The sequence below is a fragment of the Pristis pectinata genome, chromosome 8 (genome assembly GCF_009764475.1).
Source record: "Pristis pectinata isolate sPriPec2 chromosome 8, sPriPec2.1.pri, whole genome shotgun sequence".
NCBI lineage: Eukaryota > Metazoa > Chordata > Chondrichthyes > Rhinopristiformes > Pristidae > Pristis > Pristis pectinata.
This window is the reverse complement of record NC_067412.1, coordinates 102475658-102496532: the sequence shown is the minus strand read 5'-3', so window position 1 is coordinate 102496532 and position 20875 is coordinate 102475658. Positions and strand designations below refer to the sequence as shown.

Genomic DNA, 20875 nt, shown 5'->3' with positions numbered 1-20875 from the left:
CTGCCTGCTTCCACTACTACTCCTGGTAACCTAGTCCAGGCACCTACCACTCTCTGCGTAATAAAACTTACCCTTCATGTCATCTTAAACATCACCCCTCTAAACTTAAAAGCATGTCCTCTGGTGTCAAATTTCTACCCTGGGTAAAAGATTCTGACTGTCTACCCTATCTATTGCCTCTCATAATTTTAAAAACCTCTGTCATATCTCCCCTTAGCCTCTTGACACTCTAGGGAGAACAAACCAATCATCCAGCCTTTCCTTATAGCACCTACACTCTAATCCAGGCAGCATCCTGGCAAACCTGTTCTGTACCCTCTCCACAGTCTCCACGTCCTTCCTATAATTGGGCGATCAGAACTGCACGCAATACTCCAAATGTGGTCTGACTAAAGTTTTATATTACTGCAGCATGACTTCCTTACTCTTATACTCAACACCCCTAACAAAGAAGGCAACCATGCCATACGCCTTCTCTACCACCTTGTCCACTTGCGTAGGCAAGTGAACTATGGACCACATGCCCTGCCTCATTTCCCAATAGGAGGTCCAGTGTTGCCCTTCTCCAGGACCATTCACATGCTACATGAGAAAACTTTCATAGAACATTACAGCACAGTAGAGGCCCTTCGGCCCACGATGTTGTGCCAACATTTTATCCTACTCTAAGATCTACCTAACCCTTCCCTCCCTCATAGCCCTCCATTTCTCTATCATTCATGTGCTATCTAAGACTCTCTTAAATGTCCCTAATGTATCTGCCCCCACAACCTCTGCTGGCAGTGCGTTCCACCACCCACCACTCTCTGTGTAAAACAAAAACTTACCTCTGACATCCCCCTTATACCTTCCTCCAATCACCTTAAAATTATGTCCCCTTGTGTTAGCCATTGTCACCCTGGGAAAAAGTCTCTGACTGTCCACGTGATCTATGCTTCTTATCATCTTGTACACATCTCATCCTCCTTCACTCCAAAGAGAAAAGCCCCAGCTCGCTCAACCTATCCTCATAAGACATGCTCTCCAATCCAAGTAATATCCTGGTAAATCTCCTCTGCACCCTCTCTAAAGCTTACACATCCTTCCTTTAGTGAGGTGACCAGAACTGAACACAATACTCCAAGTGTGGTCTAACCAGAGTTCTATAGAGCTTCAACATTACCTCACGGCTCTTGAACTCAGTACCCCGACAAATGAAGGCCAACACACCACACCCCTTCTTAACAACCCTATCAACCTACGTGGCAACCTTGAGGGATCTATAGATGTGGACCCCAAGATCCCTCTGTTCCTCCACACTGCTAAAAGTCCTGCCATTAACCTCATATTATACCTTCAGATTTGATCTTCCAAAGTGTATCACTCCACACTTAACTGGGTTGAACTCCATCTGCCACTTCTCAACCCAATTCTGCATCCTATCAATTCCTGTTGTAATCTATAGCAACCTTCTACACCACCCACAACACCACCAACCTTTGTGTCATCTGCAAACTTACTAACCCACCCTTCCACATCTTCATCCAAGTCATTTATAAAAATCACAAAGAGCAGGGTCCCTGAACAGATCCCTGCAGAACACCACTGGTCACCGACCTCCAGGCAGAATACACTCCATCTACCACCACCCTCTGTCTTCTATGGGCGAGCCAATTCTGAATCCATACAGCCAAGTTTCCCTGGATCCCATGCCTCCTGACCTTTTGAATGAGCCTTCCATGAGGATCTTTATCAAACGCCTTACTAAAATCCATGTCCACCACATCCACTGCTTGACCTTCATCAATGTGTTTTGTCACATCCACAAAGAATTCAATCAGGCTCGTGAGGCACAACCTGCTCCTCACAAAGCCATGCTGACTGTCCCTAATCAGCCTATGCTTCTCCAAATGCTCATTAATCCTGTCTCTAAGAATCTTCTCCAGTAATTTGCCCACCACTGAAGTAAGACTCACTGGTCTGTAATTCCCAGGGTTATCCCTACTCCTTTTCTTGAACAACCTACTCCCTTTCCTGGACAAAATTAACAAATTCTGCCCATCCAAGCTCTTAGCACAATGGCTGTCCCAGTCATTATCAGGGAAGGTAAAATCATGTATTGTCTCAACCCTATTATTCTGACAATGATCTGTGTGGGTAGGTACGGTAGTGTAGCGGTTAGCGTAAAGCTATTACAGCGGCAGCGACCTGGGTTCAATTCTGGCCGCTGTCTGTAAGGAGTTTGTACGTTCTCCCCGTGTCTGCATGGGTTTCTTCCGGGTGCTCCGGTTTCCTCCCACATTCCAAAGACGTACGGGTTAGGAAGTTGTGGACATGCTATGTTGGGACCGGAAGTGTGGCGACACTTACAGGCTGCCCCCAGAACACTCTACACAAAAGGTGCATTTCACTGTGTGTTTCGATGTACATGTGACCTACACACACCCTAACCCCCAGCCCCCATCACCCAGTTTCTTTCCCCTCCCCCACCTACTTCATATGCCCTTCACCTACATACTCCTCCCACTGGATCCTCTTCCCCCCATTGTTCCCGTCTGCCTGCCCTTCCTCAGTTATTTGGTTCTGTGCTCCACCTTGCTCTCCTATCAGATTCCATCATCTGCAGCCCTTTGTCACCTCCACCCATCACCTCCCAGCCTCTGTCACTATTGCCACTCCTCCCTTCCCCATCTGCCAATCACCCCTCCTCACCTGGATCCACCTATTGCTTACCAGCTCTTGCTCCACCCCTCCCCCTCACCTCTTTATACCAGCTATCTCCCCTCTTGTCTTTCAGTCCAGATAAAGGGCCTCGACCCAAAACGTCAACTGTCCATTTCACTCCACAGATGCTGCCTGACCCACTGAGTTCCTCCAGCAGGGAATAGAGGAATACGGGCCACATGCAGGCAGATGGGATGAGTTAGATTGGCATCATGGTTGGCACAGCATTGGTGGGCCGAAGGGCCAGTTCCTGTTCTATACTGTTTTAAGTTCTATATAAATCAGTATATATTACATAAAGCCAAGGACCAAGTCCTGTGGAGTTTGGTGTGCATGCTCTGAGGAACCCCACTGGTAACAGCCTTCCAGTCACAAACACAAGTCAATCATTACCCTAAACTTCCTACAGCTGAGCTAAATTTTGATGTGATTTGTCACTCTCCCTGGCATGTTTTTTGGGTTAACATCTGTAGTTTTCCACTCTGGATATCCCATCTAGTCTGTTTACTTTGGAGAAGAGTTGACCCATTTAGAGTAAATTGCTTGAAGACAAAGATGTTTTATGAATATTACCTATTGCTCATTCTCTGAGATCAACACTGTTAGTCTCTGCCTCCAATCTGGCCTTTGAAAGTACCAATGAATCTGATTTTTGCTGGTGTATATAATATCCTTTTTTAACTGTACAGCAAGGACTGGAGCAGTCTTTAGAATTATCCTTAACTTTGTAAGTTGACTCTGAGTTTGTTTTATGAACAGGGGAGTGCAGGCAGCAATGCAGATGAGTGTTTCATGGGAAGAAAGCTTGAACCTGGTGAGTGAAATGGTCTAATTATTCATGCTCCTGTAGAATACTCTTGTCACATCTAATTGTATCCGATTCTCTTATAGCGACCTGTTCCTTGGTTTGTCTGCATATGCTTTAGTGATGCATGTTTTACTCTTCCTCTTCTAATTGTTGGGCTCTGAACTCTCCAACTTAACTGTGATCAGATAAGGCAGAAAACCTCACTCTAATTCCTTGGAGTAGATTCACTCCTGTGTTCAGATCATTGTGAATACAGCTTAGTCAGCAATATTATTATTATTGAAGTCTCTCACGGGCTTAGAGGGAAATGGGTCAAATGCAGGCAAATAGCTCAGTTAGGCAACTTGGTCAGCATGGATGAGTTGGGCTGTAGGGCCTGTTTTCTGTGCTGTAATAGCTCTGTGACTCTTAACTCCAAAGGAATGTAAACAAACAGATGAATGGGAACTTGGTCAGCCACTGAAAAGGTATTGTATATGCACACTAAATGTGGAGGCAGTCTAACTGTGTACTAGAGCTGAGAGTCTCAGTTTGAAGACAACCTGACCACACACTGTAGCTATGTCTCTCAATGAGATACAGTAGCATGCAGAAGGATAGTGGTTCAGTTACTGGACTGTTAGCTTGGATGATGGAGATGAGAGCTTAAATTTCACCTGGAAGTTGAAAATTTAAATTTGAGTAAATTAAATAAATCTAGCACTAAAGTTACTTTAAGTAATGGTAACCATAAAATTGTTGAATGCTTTAATCTGGTTTACCAAAGTCAGGAAGGGAAACCTGCCATCCTCCCTCAGATTGGGCTGTATGTGGCTAAAATCCAGCAACAGCCGTGTGAAGTAACCCAGTAAGGGGCCATTTGGGATGGAGCACATCCTGTAGATTAACATTAAACATTATGTAGATGCTGCAGATTTCAATGGAAGAACAGTCGAAACGTACGTTGGACCTTTGATAGCCTTTGCCCTTGTCCCTTTGTCAAACTTGCTGGCTGTGTAGTATCCTGGTCATAGGCTAGAGATGTGTCTCGCCTGAGTTTGAGCAGCCTGCCGAATTTATGATGTGTAAGCACCCACTCGCTATAGCCCTTCAAAAGTCTTGAGGTTGATTTTCATTGAGTCAAAGAGTTGCACAGCACAGAAACAGGCTCTTCGGCCCACCACATCCATGCCAACCTATTTTCCCATACGCGCTAATCTCATTTGCCCTCATGAGGACTATATCCTTCTCTGCCTTATCTATTTTAATGTCTGTCTCAATGCCTCCTAAGCGTAGTAATAGTATCTGACTCCACCACCTCCTTTGGTACCAAGTTCCAGATATCAGCCCCTCTCTGCATAAGAAAACATACACTCCTTCCTCTTCCTAACCCTAAACCTGTGCCCTTTTGTTTTTGATACCTCTACCATGGGAAAAAGATTCTGTCTATATGTTCCTATCTCTGCCTTCCATAATCTTGTATACTTTTGTCAGGTCACCTCTCAGCCTTCTTCACTCCACAGAAAACAAGCCCAGCCTTTCCAATCTCTCCCCATAACTAAAGTCGTCCAGTACAGGCAATATCCTGGTGAATTTCCTGTGCACTATCCAGCACAACCACATCCTTCCTGTAGTGTGGCAACCAGAACAGCACTCAGTACTCCAGGTGTGGTCTAACCAGTGTTTTGAAAAGTTGCAATGTAACAGCCCAACTCTTACACTCTGTGCCTGACCTATAACGGCAAGCATGCCATTTGCCTTCTTCACCAGCCTATCACCTGTGTTGCCACTTACAGGGAACTATGGAGTTGGACCCCTCAGTCTCTGTTCATCAACATTGCTCAGTGCCCTACCATGTACTGTGTATGTCCTACCCCAGTAAGACTTCCCAAAACGCATCACATTTGATTATCTGTTGTTATCAATGTTCAACTCTTGTGATCATGAAAGCTTTTCCTTCAGCCCAAATGAGTCTTCATAGAATGATAGAATTGTACAGCTTGGTAACAGGCCACACCCACCAGTAGGCACTCTTCCATATGAATCCGATCGCCCAGCACGTGGTCCATGGCCCATATGCAACTCAAGTCTTCATCTGGACACTTCTTAAATGTGGTCAATGACGCAGCTTGAATTACCAACCACTTTCTCAGGCTGTGCATTCCTGTGGATGAATTTGTCAGCAGTTTTTCTCTTCTGCACATTTTCAGCACAAAGTAAGGCATTCACATGGCTCCTTTCTCGTAAGGTAGTAGATCGTTAATAGGCTTGATGAGCTGAATGGCCGCCTTTTGTGGTTGATTTTTGTGGTTTATGGGCCTGGTCCAGGCTTGAGCAGTAACAGAACTACTCCAGGTTTGTTGTTGGTCTCTGCATTTCCATCCATAAGACCACAAGACATAGCAGCAGAATTAGGCCATTTGGCCCATCAAGTCTGCTCTGCCATTTGATCACGGCTGATATTTCCCCCGCAACCCCATTCTCCTGCCTTCTACCCGTAACCTTTGACGCCCCGACTACTCAAGAACCTATCAACCTCCGCTTTAAGTATACCCAGTGACGGCCTCCACAGCCGTCTGTGTCAACGAATTCCACAGATTCACACCATCCGGCTAAAGAAATTCCTCCTCATCTCAGTTCTAAAATGATGCCTTTCTATTCTGAGGCTGTGCCCTCTGGTCCCAGACTCTCCCACTACTGGAAACATCCTCTCCACGTCCACTCTATCCAGGCCTTTCAATATTCTATAGGTTTCAATGAGATCCCCCCTCATCCTTCTAAATTCTGGCAAGTACAGGCCCAGAGCCACAAATGCTCCTCATACATTAACCCTTTCATCCCCAGGATCATTCTCGTAAACCTCCCTTCACTGTCCCCACCCTTCACTCCACCTCCTAGGATACATTCACCAGAAAATGTTTAAGATAATGGATTTGCTTTGTTCTCTTTAAAATGCTTATGATGTAGTTGTGTAGAGGATATTTAGCTTAGTAAATGCTCCCACTGTATTGTAGTGTCCTGCAGAAACTACTGCCATGCTTCAGCCTGATATTGACCACAAGCCCAGGGAGAACATAGAGTCCAGTTAGAGCCTGTTCTCTGGTAGATTTATTCAGGATTATATTGTGCTATTCCCCACAGAGTGACAATGACCTGGATAAATCTGCCTCACCAAAGCGCATTGACTTCATTCCAGTCTCACCAGCTCCTTCACCAACCAGAGGCATCGGCAAGGTAGGAGATGCAATGGAGCAGGCCCTCTCTGATTATTGAGAAAGTGTGGCCATTTGTACAACTTTCTGTTGGTGAACCCAACTGATCTTAACTCCAAGCTCATGATGCAGAACTCGGGTGTGGGAGAGTTGACCCTATGTACCTGATGAAGTTGGTCACAGACACTTCACCATCCTGAGCATTGTGAAAATAAAAACTGTTTTCGGCATATCACGGTGACGGGTGTAAGTGAAAGCAGAGAAATAGGGCATGAGGGGCTATCAGAATGCAAGGCTGGATTGGGATCAGGGGGAACTGTGGGTGTGTTGAGAGGAGTGGGATAATTGGGGATTCATTGGGCTTGGTGGGTGTTGGTGAGGATGTGGTAGGGACAAACAGAGCTCTGGGTCTAGTGGGGAAGAGGTGGAGAGGAAACTATGGGTCTGAACGGATGACCTACTGAATATTTTCAGTACTTTCTGTTTTGAAGATCTCTAGCATTTGCTTCAGTAATTCAGGATTTTGATTTTAGTTCCGTGCTGTGTTACTGAAGCAAGTTCGTTGGTGTTAATTTATCTCTACTGATGTGCCCAAAGGCCTTACCATTCCTCAGTTTTTGTTTATTAGATTCACCTCCCATGGCAATGAGCCTGCTTTGGCTGTTACTGCATGGCTTGAGTTGAGGCTCTGCCTGCTTGGGTCACGACCATCCACACACTGCCCACTCAGACTATAGCCTCATTTTGATATCGAGAGTCATGGCAATGAAGTCAGATGATAGTTTATGTCAGTCTCAGTGAGCCTGCATCATTCACATTGGGTACTGAGCTGTCTGTGGACTCACATGATTGCAAGCTCAGTACATGAGCAAAATCGCCAGTGCTGCTTATGGTCTCAGACAGAGTGAGACTCTTCAGATCCTGCTTGCACCTCTGCAGCACCTTAGGGTGTCCCAAAATGATCCTTAGCCACTGAAATGCTTTCTAAACTGTGCTCAGTTTTGGAGTTTAGGAACTATTGTAGCCAATTTGAGCAGAGCAAGCTCCCACAAGGTGGGACTGTCTAGGTAACCTGTTCTACTGATATTGATTGAGTGATAAATGCTGGATCCTGAAAATCTCAGAGAACTCCCCTGTTCTTAAACATTGTGTGTACTGAGAGGACAAAAAGGAACTTAATTTCTATTTTGTCTGAAAAGCAGCAACAGTTTTGCCACAGGACTCCAATTGGATAAGGTTTGAGTCTCTGGAGTGGACTTGGACCCTTGACTTCCTGAGAATGATGAGAGTGCTACCCAGTACACCACCAAGCAGTCTGTTGGCACCAATATCTTGATTGCTGTACCTGTTTGTGATCCAGATACTGCAACTCCACCACCGGTTACTCCATTTCACTTGTTACTTACTCATAGAGTCACACAGCATGGAAATGGGTCCTTCAGCCCAACTGGTCCAGGCCGACCAAGATTCCCATCCAAGCTAGTTCCATTTGGCCCATATCCCTCTAAACCTTTCCTATCCTCTCCAAGTACCTTTTAAATGCCATTAATGTATCTGCCTCAACCACTTCCTATGGAAGCTCATTCCACTCTCTGGGTGAAAAAGTTGCCCCTCAGGTTCCTATTAAATCTCTCCCCTCTCACTTGTTCTGTGTAGACATTTCAGAGGATGTTGCCAGCAGTTTGATAACTTGGACTTCACGCTGAAATTTCACATTGTCCTGCTGTTTTGACCAAATTAATTTGATGGCAGGTATTGGAAAGAATATTTAGTGTAACCTTTAGCACAATCTTCAGGAACTCAGCAAGTAGTTTGATTCAACATCTTAATCATGGAGCTCCTTGTAAGGTTTGCTTATGTTGGTGACCCACTGCCCATGAAATAGAACATAGAACAGTACAGCACAGAACAGGCCCTTCAGCCCACAATCTTGTGCCGACATAGCTAATCCCTTCTACCTACAGAGTGCCCATATCCCTCCATTTTCCTCTCATTCATGTGCCCATCCAAGCCCCTCTTAAAAGCCCCCAATAAATTTGCCTCCACCGCCCTATCAGGCAACGCATTCCAGGCATCCACCACTCTCAATAAAATACATATCCCTCATGTCTGTTCTGAACCTACCCCCTCTTACCTTAAATGCATGCCCTCTGGTATTGGATCGCTCAATAATGGGAAAAAGATAGTGCTTGTCCACCCTAGCTATGCCCCTAATAATTTTATACACTTCCAACAGATCACCCCTCAGCCTCCGCTGCTCCAGAGAAAAGAGTCCAGCCTCTCCTGATAGCACATGCCCTCTAATCCAGGCAGCATCCTAGTAAACCTCCTCTGCACCCTCTCTAAAGCCTCAACATCCTTTCTATAGTGAGGTGACCAGAATTGCACGCAATACTCTAAATGCAGCCTAACCAGAGTTCTAGAGATGCATCATAACTTCTTGACTCATGTACTCAGTACCTTGATTAATGAAAGCAAGCATTCCATAAGCCTTCATAACCACCCTATCTACCTGTGTAGCCACTTTCAATGAGCCATGGATTTGCATCCCAAGGTCTCTCTGCTCTTCAACACTGATAAGGGTCTTGCCCTTCAGGGTGTACTGCCTCTTGACATTAATCCCACCAAGGTGCAACACCTCACATTTATCCGGGTTAAACTCCACCTGCCATTTCTCTGCCCACATCTGCAACTGGTCTATATCACGCTGTATCCATCGCCAGTCTTCTACACTACTCACAACTCCACCAATCTTGGTATCATCTGCAAACTTACTAACCCACCCATCAATCAACATACTCATCCAGGTCATTTATGTACATCTCAAGCAGCAGAGGTCCCAGCACAGATCCCTGTGGAACACCACTACTCACAGGCCTCCAGCCCGAATGAGTCCCTTCAAACACCACCCTCTTGTCGTCTATGGGCAAGCCAGTTCTGGATCCACACAGCCAATTCTCCACTGATCCCGTGCATCCGAACTTTCTTGATTAACCTATTATGTTGGACCTTGTCAAACGCCTTACTGAAGTCCATATAGATGACATCCACAGCTCTACGTTCATCAATCTCTCTCATCACCCTGTCAAAAAGCTCAACCGGGTTAGTAAGACACGATGTGAACCGTACAAAGCCATGCTGGCTTTCCCTAATCAAGCCATTGGATTCCAGATGCTCGAATATCCTATCTCTAAGAATTTTCTCCAGCAATTTCCCTGCAACTGAGGTGAGACTCACCAGTCTATAGATCCCCAGATTTTCCTTGTTCCTTTCTTAAATAGAGGAACAACATTAGCCACTCGCCAGTCCTCCGGGACCTCACCCGTGGTCAAAGAGGACACACAGATATTGATCGAGGCAAAGACAAGATAATTCAGGATGTCCTGAAATGGTCAAAAAATAAATCTGAAAATTGCAGAAAATACCAATTTTTTCTTGCCTGACAAATTTTCTTTCATCTCACTCTATCTTTTGCTCTCTCTCCAAGGTAATTACGCTAGTAAAGAAATGCCTTTTGGAGAGACAGCAGAAGTAGCAGGAACTTAAAATCCTCAGTGAAAGTGGGCTGAGATCTTTTTACATGGTTGGCTAAAGTCCACTTCTCTCTTGATTCTAACATGATTGCAAATTTTACTTTGTAGAAGCCAATGTTCTTTGCTTTATTCACGCAGTTCAGTGAAGTGTTAAGCCCGATGTTCACTTTACACTAAATGACTTGTGTGCGCGCGTGCCTGTGTCTGCATGATTTGTGTGCGCGCGTGCCTGTGTCTGCATGATTTGTGTGCGCGCGTGCCTGTGTCTGCATGATTTGTGTGCACGCGTGCCTGTGTCTGCATGACTTGTATGCGCGCGTGCCTGTGTCTGCATGATTTGTGTGCGCGCGTGCCTGTGTCTGCATGCTGTGGCTGTTTTGGAAGTGCTCTTAAGATGTGATTGATTAATTATTACTTTTCCTCCTTCGTGTCCTACAGCAATGCTTCTCACCTTCCCTGCAGATTTTTGTCAGTAGTAATGGGCTCCCTCCAAGTCCAAACCCCAGCCCGACACGCAGGTTTGCCACGTAAGTTATCCTGAGAGAAAGGTTACGAATAATTCTTTGAATTTTATCAATTGTAATATTGGCTGAAAATAATATACATTTTGTTAATGTTCACGGGGCAGGGCATATTCCCCAGTTGTTGTTACTCTGAAACAGTCATTGATGCCCTACATTGGTGTGGGGAATGGGATTGCGGTGGAGTTAATACAGTGACAGCCTTCAGCAAATTACTGGATGACATTAGTGAGGTTGTAGGAGAGCAAATGCCTCATAGACAAGTGTGAACTGCAATTTGGTAGGTTGGAAGATGAATCTAAATAGTGTAGTAGATGGGGGAATCTGGTTGAGGACAGATCCAAAAACCATCAACACTGGTGATGTAGATTAATATGGTCATCAAAAAAGCAAACCAAGCTTTGTGCTTTGTTCTACAGGGGTAGAATTGAAAAGCAGAGACATTCTGTTAAACTTGAATTGAACCTTAGCCCCACATTTGTCACACTAGGAACAGTCTAGCCTCTGTAGTATTACGAGCAGTAGGGACATTGGGAATATGCAGAACAGATGTACCAGAAAGAATAACGGGCTGGGGCACTTTTTGTAGAAGAGGAGGCTTGACAAGTGACCTGGGAGAAGGCTTTAAGATGATGGTGAAGTTTTTCCCAGGATGGAAATATCAAACACTAGAGGACAAAGCTTTAAGATGAGAGGGAGAAAGTTTAAAGGAGAATTACATGGTAAGGTTTTTTACACAGAGAGTGGTAAGTGCCTGGAATGTGCTGCTCGGGGAGGTGGTAGAAACAGATACTATAGCATTGTTCAAGAAGCATTTAGACAGATACATGAACAGTCAGGGTTTTGAGGGAGAAAGGCCATGTGCAGGAAGATGTGCAGTTTAAATTGGCATCATGGTCCGCGCAGACATGATGGGCCGAAGGGCTATTCTATGCTGTACTGTTCTGTGTATTAAGTTAGAGAAGCAAAGAGTCAGATATGGACCATGTGAAAGTGAGGATGGATGACGAAAGTTCAGAGCAGGGAATAGCACCAATATAGTCATGTATATATGGTGAGGAAGAGGATCTGAGGAACGCTGAGAGGACCACTGTTCCATGTACCCCATAAAGGAACAGGCAGAGCTTGGACCCACACGAGTTACTGTAGCTCACCTTTGCTTTGGTGGAGTTAAAGGTGAGGGTACTTGATGTGAGAATTAGTTAAGCCAGAAATTGATGATGGAGAGGAACTGGTTTGGACCTCTGCTCAAACAAGGGCATCACTGTATTGGAAGAAGTGGTGAGGAGGAACCTGAACAGGACGGAAGCTAAAAGCCTGTTTCGCTTCTCCCACATTGTTAAATGCAAATTGTGTTCAGTTGTGGTTTTTTTGGAAACACTGTGATGAGGGAGTTATGTTCATGTCATCTACATGGATTTAGAATCATAGAAACATACAGCACAGAAACAGGCCTTTGGCCCACCTTGTCCCATGACTACGTGATGCCAGTCTACACTAGTCCCATTTGCCTGTGTTAGGCCTGTATCCCTCTATGGCTTTCCTACCCAAGTACCTGTCCAAATGCCTTTTAAATGTTGTAATTCTAGCTGCTTTTACCACCACCTCTGGCAGCTCATTCCAGGTAGCCTCCACCCTTTGTCTGAAAAATTTACCCCTCAAATCTCCTTTAAATTTCTCTACTCTCACCTTAAACCTGTGCCCTCTAGTTCCAGACTCCCCTGCTCTGGGAAAATGACTCTCTGTCCTTTCTACGCCCCTCATAATTTTTTGTAAACCTCTATAAGGTCACCCCTCAGCCTCCTACATTCCACTGAGAATAAAGCCCAGCCTGTCCGATCTCTCTTTATTACTACAGCCCTCCATTGCAGGCAACATCCTGGTGAAACTCCTCTGCACTTTCTAGCACCACCACATCATTAATCCTCATCCACATTCATTTCTGAAAGGGTTTGATAAAGATCCACGTGAGGAGCAGATGGGCAAAACTGAGGCTCGTGGAACTGGCAAGGACGGATCAGGATGGATAGGAAGTTGGTAAAGCCAGGAAGGAGGGCAATTGGTTTCTCTGACTGAAAGTGGTGGACAGTGGTGTTTCCCAGGATCAATGCTATATTCACTCTTTACTCTGTAGTAATAACTGAAATATTTTCTGTGTAGGGTATATTTTAATCTGAAGTGTGGTTAATTAACAGTGGGGAAGATGGTAATCGGTTGTAAGTGGATCTAAAAGGGGTGACTGAACTGATGAAATTTAATAGAGGGAAATATGAAGTGATGCACTTTGGCAAAAGGAGCAAGCAGAGATGATCTAGACTAAATGACATAGTTTTAAAGGCTATGCTGGGACAGCGGGACCTTGGATATATGTGTGTGCAGGGCTCTTAGAGAGAGTGGTTAGTAAAACAAATTCTGGTCAGCATACCTGAGGAAGGGTGTGAAGGCCTCAAACAGGGTGCCAAAGAGATTTAACAGAATGCTTCCAGGGATGTGGGATTCCAGCTCCAAGATGAAGTGGCAAATCTGGGGTTGTTCCCACAGCAGCAAGGAGGTTAGGACAGCAGCAAGGCACCACTGTTAGAGCTGCTGTCTCACAGTTCCAGTGATCAGGCTTCAACCCTGACCTCCAGTGATTTCTGCAGAATTTGTACATTCTCCCTGTGACCACATACTGTAAAGATTCTATATGGTTGGGTGGAGAAATAGCAGATGCTGTTTAATCTGGATGTGCAAGGTTATGCATTTTGGGAGGTCAAATGCAAGAGGTCAGAATACAATAAATTGCAGGACCCTTAGGAGCATTGATGTACAGAGGGATCTTGTGGTGTAAGTCCATAGCTCCCTGAAAGTAGCAACACAAGTAGGGTGGTAAAGAAGGCATACGGCAGGCTTGTCTTCATTGGTTGGGGTGTTGAGTATAAAATTTGGCAAGTCATGTTACAACTTTGTAAAACTTTGGTTAGGCTGCATTTCGAGTATTGTGTGAAGTTCTGGTCCACCACGTTACGGGAAGGATGTGGAAGCTTTGGAGGGGGTGCAGAAAAGATTAACCAGGATGCTGTCTGGATCTGGGAGTATTAGTTGTAAGGAGATGTTGGACAAACTTGGGTCGTTTTCTCTGTAGTGTCAGAGGCTGAGGGCCAACCTGATAGATGTTTATAAAATTATGAGAGGCATAGATTGGGTAGATGGTCAGAGTCTTTTTTCCCAGGTGGAAATGTCAGATACTAGAGGGCATAGCTTTCAGCTGAGAGGGAGAAATTTAAAGGAGATTTGAGAGGCAAGTTTCTTTTACACAAAGAGGGCTAAGTACCTGGAACACACTGCCAGGGGAGGAGGTGGAAGCAGATACAATAGCAACGTTTAAGAGGCATTTAGACAGACACGTGAACAAGCAGGGAATTGAAGAACACGGAGCATGTGCAGGCAGATGGGATTAGTATAGATCAGGGCAGACATGGTGGATTGAATGCCTGTTCCTCTGCTGTACTGTTCTATGTTGAGAAAAGATTTGACTGACGTGCATAAGAGCACAATGGGTTCAGATAGGGTAAACAGAACAAAGATGTTCCTATCAGGAGATAGTTCAAGGACTGGGAAAAGGGATTTAAAAATTATGGACAAAAGATGCAGGTGAGATTTGAGGAAAAACTTCTGTAATGCTAGGGGTGATCTGGAATTCACTTACTAAAGGTGAGATGAAAATGGAATTAATGCCTTTGAAGGGTTCTTGTACTTGAGGGAATTTGCTGGGCTCTGAGGAAGGAGCAGGGGATGGGATGAATGAGTTTGTTCAAAGACCCAGTATTAACCCAGGCAGCTCAGCGATGCAGCCAGTGAAGCTTCTGCCTCACAGCTCCAGCAACCCAGGTTCAATCCTGACCTCCACTCTGTGTGGAACTTGCACACTCCGCTTGTGACCCTGTGGGTTTCTTCCAGTTTCTCTGGCTTCTTTCCATATCCCACATCTCAAAGATGAGCAGATTTCTAGGTTAATTGGCCACTGTAAATTGCCCTAGTGAGTGGTAGATTCTAAGTGGAATTGATGGAAATGTGAGGAGAATAAAATGGGATTAGTGTAGAATTGGTTTAAGTAGGTGCTTGATGGTTATTGTGGACTCAGTGGGCTGAAATTCCTGTTTCTCGTGTCATGTAAGATCCTTGACTCTGACTCAGATGGTTAGCTTCTATTTCTACTAGACCTATGTAAGCATAAAGTGTAGCTGTTTTGTACTGGAAAGGACAGCTCTCTCCTGCCCCCAACTCAGGGAGCCCCACCAACCTACATATCCTGTTTCTGACCCGCCACTCAGTCTGAATTCCCCCTACCCTTTCCTGGCACACTCCCCACCCTTCCTAAAACCATGGTTTATACCCAGCTTATGTCACATGAGTATACTGTAATTGTCAATGTCTGTTTTACTATTTTATGTCTTATTCCACTAGTAATTATGGTAACAGAGAAAAGATTTATGATGCATTGTTGTATGGAACATTTTGAATGGCTGGGTTGCAGCAACATTTTCCCTTAGGGCAGGCTGACCATGGTGATGGCAGGTTATGGTGCAAGAGCTCCTGGTCCAATGTGCCTGGGTCACCCCTGAAACTGTGGGCCAATTGCTTCCACTCTTCTGTTACATAGAACAGTCCAGCACAGGAACAGGCCATTTGGCCCAAAATGTCAGTGCCGACCATGATGCCAAATTAAACTAATCCCATCTGCCTTCACATGGTCTACCCTATTTATGCCCCTCATAATTTATTATACCTGTCAGGTCGCCCTCAGCCTCCGATACTGCATAGTGAACAATCCAAGTCTGTCCAACCTCTCCTTACAGCTAATACTCTCTAATCCAGACAACGTCCTGGTGAAACTTCCCTGCACCCTCTCCAAAGCCTCCACATCTTTCCTGTAGTGGGACGATCAGAACTGCACACAATAATCCAAGTGTGGCCTAACCAAAGTCTTATACAGCTGTTGTTTCCAAATTGTTTTTCTCTCCTTTTCTCATTCATCTCACCATAAGGAATTATTTTGCCCTTATTTGCATTATTTGTCATTTGCTAATTCAGGAGTTTCTCTGCCCTCTTGTAATCTGCTACTGCCCTTCTCATTGTTTCTACATTCAGAGTTTCATGTCATCTGCAAATGTTGAAGTGCTGAAATGTCCATATCACAAGTATGTATTAACAAATAGGGTTGTCTGAAATCCCTGGGAACGCCGTTGCCTGACTCCCTGCAATCTAACAAACAATTATGTGCCCATTCTATCCCTGTGCTAATGTTATACCATGCTGTCGCATCACTGCCTCTTTAATATGCACTTTAATTTTGTTCACGATTATCTCAGAATTTCCCACTCTTGACTTTCTAAATGGGCTGTAGTTTCCAGCTTTGTCTGTCTCCCATTTTTTTTAACTAGGTGTGTAATATTTTCAGTCCTTTGACATCTCTTGTATGGGGGGGTAAGATGGACACGTGGCCAGAATCTCTGGAGTTTCCACCCTTGCACCACCCAAAGATCAGGAGTATTCCATCCAAATGGAAGAATTTTATATTTCTGAGAACTCTGTGTTCCAAGTGCCTGCTAACCTAGCTTTCCATTATCAAGCATAAAGGGATTGTAGCAACATCCTTGTCACATTTGAGGCTGAAGCTCAAGCCTTTGTGACAGTGAATCTCGATTGTTCCACCTCTCTGTTCTCTGGTGCTGATGCAGGGTCTCGACCCCAACCTGGACAGCACTGGGGCAGATGTTACCATTAGAGCAGTGCTGGTATAAGAACCCTTCAAACATCAGCAGAAGTATTATAATCTGAAGTAAAATGTACTGTTTGTATTGTGTGTGGAAAAGTAAGATTTCTTTCTGCGTTAATAAATTTATAAGCATTGTTTAACTCTAGGTTCTGAGAAATGATTTTATACTCATGTCCAATACTTTGCTGCTTTATGCAACCTTGGGAAGTGCCTATGCAGAGGAACCATCTCCTGTCAGAGAGAATTAATTGTACCCAAAAGTGCCTGTCAAAGTCTTTTCACCTTGGGTTTCTGGGGAGAGCCTTGATTCTTTTTCTTGTCATTTATTAATAACGGAATTTTGAAATTACTGAGAAAAGCTTTGGTTTTAATTTGTTGATCTCCATTGTGCACTCAGTAGGAGAAGTCAGAGCCCCATCAACTGCATCAGGCCCAGTGTGCTGGGGCCTTTGAAACGAAAAGGTAAATGAACAAAATGTTGGTTTTCCTATTTAAAATATGATACTTTTGTTCTGTCAGGTGACATGAAATGTTGATACTCTGAGGCAGTTTAAGCAGTCTCAGCAAGCTCCTATAGCCTGCATGGGTGGATGGAGGTGGTTCATGGCAGTGTTTGAAGAAGTTTGCATCAACATTATTTCCCAACCAGCAGCAGAAAACCACTGTTTTTATTCACTCTCAGGATGTGGGCATTACCTGCAGGCCCGGCATTTATTGCCCATCCCTAGTTGCCCTTGAGAGTGAACTGGTGAGCCTAGAACTGCTGCTGTTGTTGAGAAGGGATTCCAGGATGTAGGACAGTGATGATAAAGGAACAGGGATATATTTCCAACTCGGGATGATGTCTGACATGGGGGGTCTTGCAGTGGTGGTGTTCCCAAGCACCTTCTGACCTTGTTCTTGGAGATTGCACATTTGGGAGGTGCTGATGGACTGGCCTGGGTGAGTACTTGCAATGTATTTTGTAGATGGCTCTCTCTGCTGGTGGGGAAGGGAGTGAATGTTTAGGGTGGGGGTGGAGTGCCCATCGTGGGTTGCTTTGTCATGATGTTGTTCGGCTTCACCTGTTGGAGGTGCACATCTAGGCAAGTGGGAAGAAGTAATTGCAGCCATTCGGCTCCTCAAGCCTGTTCTGCCACACAAGAAGATCATGGTTGATCTTTTACTTCAACATTTTCTTGCCCAATCCACCTTGATTACTTTAATATCCAAAATATATTGATACAATCAATGTCTTAGCTTCCACAACCCTCAGGGATAAAGAATTTCAGAGATTCGCCACCCTCTAAGTGAAGAAATTTCTCCTCATTTCTGTCATACGATAAACCTGCCATCCCAGGAACCAATCTGATGAATCTTTGCTGCTCTCCCTTTAAAACAAGTATGTCCTTCCTTGGGTAAGGAGACTAAAATTGTACACGTGTGGTCTCACCAAGGTGTATATATGCATAAAGCATTTAGTCTTGTTCTCAATTCCTCCAGCAATGTAGGAAAAGATGCTATTTGTCTCCCTAATCGCCCACAGCAGCTTTGTTTGCTTTTAGTGACTGTGTACATTTCTCTCTGTTCTACCAGTGTGGAAAACATCAGTTTTTTTCATTCTACCCCATCTGCTCTATGTTGCCACTCATGTAGCTTGTTCACATCCCCATGGGGCCTCATTGCATTCTCATCCCTACTCAGATTCTTACTTAGTTTTGTGTCATCAACAAACTTGGAAACATGACATTTGGTCTTCTTGGACAAATCACTAATATAGATTGGGAGTAGTTGGAACCTAAGCACTGAACCTTGTTGAACCCCAGTAGTTGCAGCCTGCCTCTTGTGCGTTATCCTCAGTTCATGTGCTATATTGTTCACTGACTAGAGTGAGGGTGGGACCGATCAGGGATAAAAGAGGAAACGTGCCTGGAGTCGGAAGAGGTAGGGGAGGTCCTTAATGAATACTTTGCTTCAGTGTTCACCAGAGAGAGAGACCTTGACGTTTGTGAGGATGGCATACGACAGGCTGATATGCTAGGGCATGTCGACGTGAGGAAAGAGGATGTGCTGGAACTATTGAAAAACATTATGATAGATAGGTCACTGGGGCAGGACGGGATATATCCAAGGTTATTATGGGAAGCGAGGGAAGAGATTGCTGCGCCTTTGGCGATGATCTTTGCATCCTCACTGGCCACAGGAGTAGTGCCAGATGATTGGAGGGTGGCAAATGTTGTTCCTTTGTTTAAGAAAGGGAGTAGGGATAACGCTGGGAATTACAGACCAGTGAGTCTTAGTTCAGTGGTGGGCAAATTACTGGAGAAGACAGGATTTATGGGCATTTGGAGAAGCAGAGGCTGATTAGAGACAGTCAGCATGGCTTTGTGAGGGGCAGATCGTGCCTCATGAGCCTGATTGAATTCTTTGAGGATGTGACAAAGCACATTGATGAAGGTCGAGCAGTGGATGTGGTGTACATGGATGTTAGTAAGGCGTTTGATAAGGTTCCTCATGGAAGGCTTATTCAGGAAGTCAGGAGGCATGGGATCCAGGGAAACTTGGCTGTGTGGATTCAGAATTGGCTCGCCCATAGAAGACAGAGGATGGTGGTAGATGGAGTGTATTCTGCCTGGAGGTCGGTGACCAGTGGTGTTCCGCAGGGATCCATTCAGGGACCCTGCTCTTTGTGATTTTTATAAATGACTTGGATGAGGATGTGGAAGGGTGGGTTAGTAAGTTTGCTGATGATACAAAGGTTGGTGGTGTTGTGGATAGTGTAGAAGGTTGCTGTAGATTACAACAGGATATTGATAGAATGCAGAGCTGGGCTGAGAAGCGGCAGGTGGAGTTCAACCCGGATGAGTGTGAAGTGATACACTTTGGGAGATTGAGTTCAAAGGCAGAATACAAGGTTAGTGGAAGGATTCTTAGCAGTGTGGAGGAACAGAGCGATTTTAGTGTCCAGGTCGATAGGGTTATTAAGAAGGCTTATGGAGTGTTGGCCTTCATTAGTCAGGGTATTGAGTTCAAGAGCCACAAGGTGATGTTGCAGCTCTATAGAACTCTGGTTAGACCACACTTGGGAGTATTGTGTTCAGTTCTGGTTGCCTCATTATAGGAAGGATGTGGAAGCTTTAGAGAGGGTGCAGAGGAGATTTACCAGGATGCTGCCTGGATTGGAGAGCACGTCTTATGAGGATAGGTTGAGTGAGCTAGGGCTTTTCTCTTTGGAGCGAAGGAGGATGAGAGGTGACTTGATAGAGGTGTACAAGATAAGAGGCATAGATCACAAGATCACAAGCAGGCCATTCAGCCCATCGAGTCTGCGCCGCCACTTCACCATGAGCTAAATTATTCTCCCATCTAGCCCCAATTCCCAGCTTTTTCCCCATATCCCTTGATACCCTGACTAATTAGATACCTATCAATCTCCGCCTTAAACACCCCCAATGATCGGGCCTCCACGGCTGTACGTGGAAACAAATTCCATAAATCCACGTCCCTCTGGCTAAAGAAATTTCTCCTCATTTCTGTTCTAAATGGGTACCCTCTAATTCTAACACTGTGCCCTCTTGTCCTGGACTCATCCACCATGGGAAGTAACTTAACCACATCTACTCTGTCCAGTCCTTTAAACATTCGAAATGTTTCAATGAGGTCCCCTCTCATTCTTCTGTACTCCAATGAATACAGTCCAAGAACCGACAAACGCTCCTCGTATGTCAGTCCTTTCATTCCAGGAATCATCTTTGTAAATCTTCTCTGGATCCTCTCCAACATCAGTACATCTTTTCTAAGATAAGGGGCCCAAAACTGCACACAGTACTCCAAATGAGGTCTCACCAGTGCCCCGTAGAGCCTCATCTATACATCCTTACTTTTATACACTATTCCTCTTGAAATGAATGCCAACATAGCATTTGCTTTCTTTACCACCGACCCAACCTGGAGGTTAACCTTTAGGGTATCCTGCACGAGGACCCCCAAGTCCCTTTGCACTTCCGAATTTTGAATTTTCTCCCCATCTAGATAATAATCTGCCTGTTCATTTCTTCTTCCAAAGCGTACAACCGCACATTTCTCAACATTGTATTTCATCTGCCATTTCTTTGCCCACTCTCCTAAACTGTCCAAGTCTCTCTGCAACCTTTGTTTCTTCAACACTTCCTGCTCCTCCACCTATCTTGGTGTCATCTGCAAACTTAGCCTGGAAATCATTTATTCCATTAACTAAATCATCGATATACAGTGTAAAAAGAAGTGCCCCCAACACTGACCCCTGCGGAACACCACTAGTAACCAGCAGCCAACCAGAACAGGATCCCTTTATTCCCACCCTTTGCTTTCTGCCTATCAGCCAATGCTCCACCCATTCTAAT

The 20875-nt window shown here is 44.8% G+C and overlaps 1 protein-coding gene across 2 annotated transcripts in view; it reads left to right on the top strand.

The window, feature by feature from the left end:
- Positions 1-20875, top strand: part of pabir2 (PABIR family member 2) — a 67168-nt gene that overhangs the window by 33725 nt on the left and 12568 nt on the right. For both annotated transcript variants that reach the window (XM_052022549.1, XM_052022550.1), the window contains 4 exons: positions 3463-3517; positions 6632-6724; positions 10674-10762; positions 16912-16976. In XM_052022549.1, coding sequence (XP_051878509.1) covers positions 3463-3517; positions 6632-6724; positions 10674-10762; positions 16912-16976 — 302 coding nt within the window. The remainder of the gene's footprint in view (positions 1-3462; positions 3518-6631; positions 6725-10673; positions 10763-16911; positions 16977-20875) is intronic.